Below are 8,720 nucleotides of genomic sequence, written 5' to 3'. Positions count from 1 at the left end.
TAAATAAATAAACTTTAACTGGGACAAGATGACCGAAATATTGGCAAGGGTTCAATTAATAAATCTCTAGAGTCAGACTGCCTCAGTTAGTGCTGAAAAGACTGAAAAAAAAATGTACAGAGATTCAAAGGGATGTTTTATCGCAAAGATGTTTTGAACAAACCATGTTCTGAAAGCTGAACAGTGAAAATAGGCATAATAACCATTTTTTGTGGATAGCGGAAGCACCTACCGCCTAGTAGGAGATTTTTAAAATTGTTTTCATGGTAATTAGTTTGCTTTTTTCATTGTGGTGAGCTATCCAGAATCATTGGCAGCAAGGTAGCTTACAAGTTTAATACATTATAATTGGTCATATGGCCAAATGTTTAGATTGAGGTGGGCATTTTTGCCCACCTATACAGCTCTTCCTAAGAACCTGGGATAGGCAGATGTTATTGTCTGATAGTGTTAAAGGTATAGCTGCAGGATAAAGTTATTCCAAAGAAAGCTGCTTTCTGCATTTATTATTAATAGCTGTACCCGGCCACGCGTTGCTGTGGCCCAGTCTTGTGGGTATACAATATTGTTTGAGCGAGTGCCAATAATTTTCTTCTGTAGCTCAGGTCATGCCTACTTCGGCTCCATCCCATGGGTGTAAGAGCTGCGTAACCTCCTTCACCTTTGCAGCTCTCCGCACTACAGGACACCACACCAGGCATACGGACGCTTCGTGGCGGTTGACATTTCCCGCCATTTTGCTTGTGGGTTTGGCGGCGGCGGCACTGAGGGGAAAAGACCCGGCTCATGCCAGCCATTGTGGTGTCCAAAAAGATAGTATAGTGTGTGTTGTTGCTTGTACGTCCAACAGATGGCGCTGTTTTTCCAAAAAGCATGTTTTTACCTGTCACAGGTGTGACATCTATATAATATAGATATATAAAAACACGTGCATATTCGAATGCCACGTTGTGTCAACATTTCAAAGCAATCGGTGCAGAACTTTCGGAGAGTTACGATTTTGAACAAACGAACATTTACATTTTTATTTATATAGATGATCATCACACAATCAGCCAGATGTTCAGACTGGGTTTGGCATTGTTGTCTACATATTGAGTCCTTACCAAGGATCTGGGAAAGGCAGATGATGATGATGATGATGATGATGATGATGATGATGATGATGATCAAAAAGTTGCCTCAGTCTTTCCACAGAGAGAAGATAGAGATGAAGATATGATAATTATTCAAAAATTAACCAACATACTCTTCTTTCTTTTCTTTCAATAGGAACTTCCATTCTAAAGCAAGAGATTTTGAAGCATTACAAAAGTCTCTTAATAAATTTCAGCCTGGCAAATATGAACGCTACAGTAAAGTGTTTTAACTATAATATTACCCATTTTGTATATAGAACTAACAATTATTTCAACGAGTACCAAAATATGTCCATCTATTCCAAAATGATCGTGTTTTCAATCATATTAATCGTCTGCTGTATTGGAGTCCCATTAAATGGAATCGTCATCTGGCTACTTGGCTTTCAGATTAAGAGAAACCCTTTCACCGTATTGATTCTGAATTTAGCTATTGCTGACTTTGGTTTCCTTCTGTTTATGGCTATACTCTGCATTAATTATTTTGCAGATTTTATACCATCAGGAATTCCCTGTGTGCTCTTCATTTCTATTTCTGACAGTATGTATATCAATGGTCTATTACTTCTGGTAGCCATTAGCATTGACCGATGTGTGTCTGTCCTCTTTCCAATCTGGCATCGCTGTTCCCGGCCAAAACGCTTGTCCCCTGCTGTCTGTGCCTTCCTCTGGATCTGTTCTGTCCTCTTGGGTGGGATTCCAAACATTGTGGAATACGAATTTGAATATAACGACAAGTTGTATCCCCATTTGCTGATAACTAATGTGCTTTGTATTCCAATGATCACAATCTCTACTGTGATTCTATTAGTCAAAACAGTTCTTAAACCTAAGCAGAAGAAACGGGGAAGACTTTTAGTGATGATCTTAATGACTCTTCTCTGTTTTCTTATTTTTACTGTTCCATTAGATATCTACCTCTTCATTATTAATGTTCTTGACCAGAATTATTTTTCACAATTTCCTCTATTGGACAAATGTTTTGAGCTGGGTGCTTGCCTAAACAGCAACGTTAACCCAGTGATCTATTTTCTGGTTGGGAGAAAAAAACAAACTCAGTCCAGAGAGAGCATGAAGGCGATTTTTCAAAGAGCCTTCAGGGAAGATGAAGTTTCTGATGCCAGATAGAAGTTTGCACTAAAGACGAAATACGGGGAAAAAAAGAAGATATTTAATCATACATATACTCACTGCAGCAAGAATAGCCTACGCCCAATATTGGAAAGGAAAGGACACACCACCAGAGGAACATATGATTCAGAAAGTTCTAGAATGTGCCGAAATGAACAAATTAACGTTAGAATTAAATGAGAAAGAAGACTCAGAATATTATACGGTGTGGGATGATTGGTACAGGTGGATTGATAACCGAATAACGAATAGATTAAAGTTAATACAAATTTTAAGATGCATATAGGAATTTAGAACGATGAAATGTAAAGGAAGAATCAATCTAACTTGTGTAGAAAAATAACACTGTCTGACTGATTGTATTGTATTGTATTATAATAAATTTCAATTAAAAAAGAAGAAGAAGAAGAAGTTTGCACGCATATCCATAATAAATGTATGGCAGTGTTATCCTTTTCACAGCTTGTGTTGGTTTTGCTATAATGGGTTGAGTGGTCAGGCACTTTTTGATAAATTTCCGTATATTATGAAGAAGTTGAATCAGGTCTATTTCTTCTACACATGTTTAGACTACAGTAGATTTACTGGGTTACATTTCTCTGTGATTCCATTTAATAGTAGAATGGCCCTGAATGCTTGACTTAATGAAGCTTTATTTCTCCGTTAATTTTGTGGAGTCCTTCTTGTTCTCTGAACTTAGTTGTCTGTTGATGATGTTACTTAGTTAGGTAATGAAATGACTGCAATCAAATAAACAGGCTCAGAGAGCACCAAGGATTCCACAATCCAAGCTTGATCTACATACTATATTTTTTGGACTATAAGACACACCTAAATTTAGAAGAGAAAAACAAAAAAAACCCAACTGTTTTTGGCCTCCACGCAGGGCCGGATTTTCCTATAGGCTAACTAGGCTTCAGCCTAGGGCCTCAAGATCAAGAGGGGCCTACATTCAAATTGTTAGCAAAATTAAAATTACACTTTCACTATAGGTGAAAGGGCCTCATAAGTGGAATAGCCTAGGGCCTCTTTTCATCTAAATCCGGCCCTGCCTCCACGTGTCCCATTTTCAGCCCTTTTTTTGGCCCATTTTCAATGCTTTTTTTGGCCTGTTTTTTCAAAAAAATGGTATGAAAAACCTCAAAAATGGGCCAAGAAAAGCCTCAAAAACAGGCTGAAAAAAGCCCCAAAAATGGGCCAAAAAGCCTTGAAAACAGGCCAAAGAAGCTGAAAAATAGGCTGAAAACACCCTCAAAAAAAGGCCAAAAAAGGCTCAAAAATGGACTTAAAAAAGCCACAAAAATGGGCCAAAAAAGGCCTCATAAAGGCCTAAAAAATGGGGCATGCAGAGGCCAAACACAGCTGGCGGGTGAGCGGGTCTTCGGCAATATTCTGTCTATAAGACACACAGACATTTTCACCCCCTTTTGGGAGACCTCTATTAACACATGGTAGAAAGTTTAGTTGGCAGCTGGCTTGAAGCTTGTAAAGTTTTGTGGAAATAATGTTTAGAAGAGAATTTGACAGCCGTGACTGGGAGGATTTTTCATTAGGTTCGCTTGATTCGCCAGCTGCGTCCCTTTCTGGATCGGGACTCCCTACACACAGTCACTCATGCCCTCGTCACTTCCCGCCTGGACTACTGTAACGCTCTCTACATGGGGCTCCCCTTGAGGAGCACCGGGAGGCTCCAACTGGCGCAGAGTGCGGCCGCACGGGTGGTTATGGGAGCAACATGGCACTCCTGTGTGACAGCTCTCCTGCGCCAGCTGCACTGGCTCCCGGTGATCTTCCGGGTGTGCTTCAAGGTTTTAATCATCACCTTTAGAGCGCTGCATGGCTTAGGACCTGGTTATTTACGGGACCGCCTATTACCACAAGCAGCCTCCCACCGGCCGGTACGCTCTCATAGAGCGGGGCTTCTCCGGGTGCCGTCAGCCAAACAATGTTGACTGGCGGCCCCCAGGGGGAGGGCCTTCTCTGTGGGGGCACCCACTATCTGGAACGAGCTCCCCCCAGAGATACGGAGGATCCCGGATCTGCGCACTTTCCGCCGTGCTCTTAAGACTCTCCTATTCCAGCAAGCCAGCCTGGCCTAATTTTCTCCCCTGTTTTAAAATTCTTTTAAATCGAAATTTTAATCTGTTTTAAATTATTGGGATTTTTAATTGTCTCGGGCTAAATTATTTAATCTGGTTTTAATTATGTTTCTAACTTTTGTATCTATGTATTTTATTTTGTGCCTGTTCACCGCCCTGAGTCTTTCGGGAGTAGGGCGGTATATAAATTTAATAAAAACAAAAACAAATGTGCCATGTGATACATTTGGCCCCCGTTGACCAAGCTGTATTAGAAAGCTTCTAGTAGTCATAAAACTCTATTTCCCTGTTCTTTTTTTTCCATTTGCAAAGGGAATATGGCCTATGTCCATATTGACACTACAGTACAGATTTTACCCAGACCTCAGTCCAAACTAGAAAATGCCTTGCTCTACAAGATCCAAATCAAAAGATCTTAGTTTGCTCACTGCATAAATTGAGCATGTCCTCCGCCTTGAAGCTTGTCCTCCACATTTTTTTTTTGTTTCTTTCCTGTTGTGACACAATTGAAAGTTTCATGTTTCAGTCTGTCCTCTAGCAATCTCTTCCTCAAAAATATTTCACGCAGAAATAATTGAAATTTGATTTTAGAGTAACAGAATCATTTACGGATAATCTGCTCTTTTGATGGGAGGAGAAGAGAATCCAGGAAATCTTCCTCATGTATGTTTGATAGTACATGCATTAATTGCACTGAGTAACTCAAACCATCTTATGCAAAGACAAGAGAAGAAACGATGACACAGATAGTAAATAGAAATGATGGTGTGTCAATCTTTTCTGGAAATTATTTAATTATATCTTTTTATTGAGTCCCTTCATTTTTAAAAGTATTGTTTTGGAAATGATAAATATCTGTTGGCAAAGTTGGGAACATAGGAAGCAGAGGTGGCTTTCAGCAGGTTCTGACCAGTTCTGGAGAACAGGTAGCAGAAATTTTGAGTAGTTCGGAGAACAGGTAAATATCACCTCTGACTGGCTCTGCCCCCATCTATTCTCTGCCTCCCCAGCTGAACGAGAGGAAATGGGAGTTTTGCAGTATCCTTCCCCTGGAGTGAGGGAGGGAATGGAGATTTTACAGTATCCTTCCCCTGCCACGCCCACCAAGCTACGCCCACCAAGCCATGCCACACCCACCAAGCCACATCCACAGAACCATTGTAAAAAATTTTGAAACTCAGCACTGATAGGAAGGTATCTTCTGCTAAGACAGACAATTGGATTCACATAGCTCAGCACTGTGGACACTGACTAGTAGCATTCTAGAGTTTGAAGTAGATGTTACCTTAAAAAGGCAGCTAAATGATACAGTAGAAAGGGAGATGCAACCTTTTACAGCAGAATCATGCTTGCATTTTTGGTGACTGGAGTTAGGTACTTACACAAACTAGCTGACATGGGAAACCTGTCTAAGCTCAATAAGGCAGCTGTCGTGGACTTGGTGAAATATAAAACATTCATTTCCTGGAAGGAGAAACAGCTCTACCTGCACAGATATTCCCAGTGGATTTCTGTGGAGTCCAAAGATATTGCCCCAAGTAAATATCATGCTAAAAGGAGAAGGGAACAGCAGAGGATGAGATGGTTATATAACATCATCAATGAAATTTGAAATTTAGAATAACAGAGTTGGAAGGGACTTTGGAGGTCTTCTAGTCCAACCCCCTGCTTAGGCAGGATATCCTACACCACTTCAGCCAAATGGTTATCCAACATCTTCTTAAAAACTTCCAGTGTTGGAGCATTTACAACTTCTGGAGGCAAGTTGTTCCACTGGTTAATTGTTCTCACTGTCAGGAAATTTCTCCTTGGTTCTAGGTTGCTTCTCTCCTTGATTAGTTTCCACCCATTGCTTCTTGTCCTACCCTCAGGTGCTTTGGAGAATAGCTTGGCTCCCTCTTCTTTGTGGCAACCCCTGAGATATTAGAACACTGCTATCCTGTCTCCCCTAGTCCTTCTTTTCATTAAACTAGACATACCCAGTTCCTGCAAAAGTTCTTCATATGTTTTAGCCTCCAGTACCCTAATCATCCTGGTTGCTCTTCTCTGCACTCTTTCTAGGGTCTCCACATCTTTTTTACATCATGGCAACCAAAACTGGATGCAGTATTCCAAGTGTGCCCTTACCAAGGCATTATAAAGTGGTATTAACACTTCACGTCATCTTGATTCTATCCCTCTGTTTATGCAGCCTATGCAATGAACACAATGCAATGAACACAAATTTGGGGAAACTCTGGGAGACATGGGGGGGGGGGCGGCTGGCATCCTATAGTCCATTGGTCATGATGAGTTGATTATGATTTAGCAACTGAACAGCAACAAGAAATATCATGCTAGCAGCTAATGCTTTTCTGACTTGCTACTTTTTTAAAAAAATGTATTAAATAGAAGAAACTTGAAAGAAACGAATGGATAGCAGAGGTGCTTAGAGGCATTTTAACCTATGTTGACAATTTCTGCTACAGATGGGCAGATGGAAATAAACTAATAACCATTTTATTCTAATTTTCTAATTAAAAATGCTTAGACTCTGAAAGAACTTCAGAAAGAAAGATGCTTATTGAAGGAAGAGCCTGGTGGCGCAGCAGACTAATAGCCTGTTATTATCATTCAGCTGCCTGCAATTACTGCTGGTTCGAATCTCCCCAGGCTCAAGGTTGACTCAGCCTTCCATCCTTTCTAAGGTAGGTAAATTGAGGACCCAGTTTGTGGGGGCAATAAGCTGACTTTGTATAAATATACAAAAGGATGAAGGCTATTGCTTAACGCACTGTAAGCCGCCCTGAGTCTCTGGAGAAGGGCGGCATATAAATCAAATTAAAAAAAAAAAAAAGGAAGAGCTGAGGAAATTGTGGTTATCTATCTAATTAAGAGCCTTGGTGGCGCAGCTACCAAGTATCACCAGCTGCCTGCAATTACTGCAAGTTCAAATCTCACCAGGCTCAAGGTTGACTCAGCCTTCCATCCTTTCTAAGGTAGGTAAAATGAGGACCCGGTTTGTGGGGGCCATAAACTGACTTTGTATAAAAAAGAACACTGCTTGCGGGGGGGGGGGCAAAGCCCTGCTAAGCATGTATATACAAAAGTATGAAGGCTATTGCTTAACGCATTGTAAGCCACCCTAAATCTCCAGAAAAGGGCGGCATATAAATCGAACCAATAAATAAATAAATAAATAAATAAATAAATAAATAAATAAATAAATAAATAAATAAATAAGTTAATTAGTTATAAGTTTTGTCGAAATGGTCTCATCTTCTGGCAAGATTATGGACCAAAATTCACTACCTTGCTTCCTCTCCATTAAGAATTTATGGCTCTTCCCAGTATATGCCTGATATTTTTTTAAAAAAATCAGTTGTCCTATTTCTTTCAACTTTGTCAAGTATAAATCTCTGTGGAGATTCTCAGTCATCCAGATCATGGCTGTCCCAAAGGTACTTTTTTAAAAAGGCAACTGAACTTTCTGGTTATTCCTTGAAGACGTTTCGCTTCTCAGCCGAGAAGCTTCTTCAGCTCTCTTGAAACTGAAGAAGCTTCTTGGATGAGAGGTGAAGCATCTTTATAGTAAAATCAGAAAGTCCAGTTGCCTCTTAAAAAAGCACCTTTGGGTTTGCCAAGTATAATGATTTTTTCTTGACTATCATCTGCTTGCATGACATTTTAAAAATATGTGAGTTGCTACCATCACCTTAAGAGAACAATATGTCATACTAGTCTAATATTGATTGATTCTTGTGGATCATTATTCTCAGACCCTATTTATTTATTTATTTATTTATTTATTTATTTATTTAATGTAATTTATATGCCGCCCTTCTCCCGAAGGACCCAGGGCGGCTTACAAAGAAAACATTCAACGGAACAAAATTACATAAACATTAAAATCCAATTAAAAATTGATTAAAATTATTTCAATGTAAAAATCACCCCTACGGATCAGCCCATTTCCAGATTCATCATTCAAAGGCATCTTTTTTTCAATCAAACCTTCTCAGTGCCTTGTATTCACAACTATACATAGCCATTGTTCTTTAATTATTCTGTTCGTTAGTGTAGTAGAAATAATCTTATTCTCCATAAGGATAAGGTTATTGTCTTCTTTCCTAGAATTAATTTCTATTTACTTTTCCAGCCCAGGGGTGAAATCCAGCAGGTTCGAACAGGTTCTGGAGAACCGGTAGTGGAAATTTTGAGTAGTTTGGAGAACTGGCAAATACCACCTTTGGCTAGCCCCAGAATGGGGTGGGAATGGAGATTTTGCAATATCTTTCCTCCAAGCGGGGAGGGAATGGAGATTTTGCAGTATCCTTCCCCTGGAGTGGGGTGGGAATGGAGATTTTGCAAT

At 39.8% G+C, this 8,720-nt stretch overlaps 1 protein-coding gene across 1 annotated transcript; it reads left to right on the top strand.

Annotated features, from left to right (window-relative positions):
* Positions 1 to 1,445: 1,445 nt before the first annotated feature.
* Positions 1,446 to 2,267, top strand: LOC139314295 (mas-related G-protein coupled receptor member H-like). Its single transcript, XM_070939882.1, has one exon. The coding sequence runs from the start codon at positions 1,446 to 1,448 to the stop codon at positions 2,265 to 2,267; it is 822 nt and encodes a 273-aa protein (XP_070795983.1).
* The last annotated feature ends 6,453 nt before the right edge of the window (positions 2,268 to 8,720 follow it).

This window comes from Pituophis catenifer, unplaced genomic scaffold (genome assembly GCF_029215685.1).
Source record: "Pituophis catenifer annectens isolate HBS135680 unplaced genomic scaffold, rPitCat1.0.hap2 SCAF_3, whole genome shotgun sequence".
Taxonomy (NCBI): domain Eukaryota; kingdom Metazoa; phylum Chordata; class Lepidosauria; order Squamata; family Colubridae; genus Pituophis; species Pituophis catenifer.
Note: the sequence above shows the minus strand (reverse complement) of the source record. Positions and strands in the feature narration are given on the sequence as shown.

Bases quoted from the DNA above. Each gene is read 5' to 3' on its own strand.
- LOC139314295 (XM_070939882.1), top strand. From the start codon at position 1,446: ATGATCGTGTTTTCAATCATATTAATCGTCTGCTGTATTGGAGTCCCA.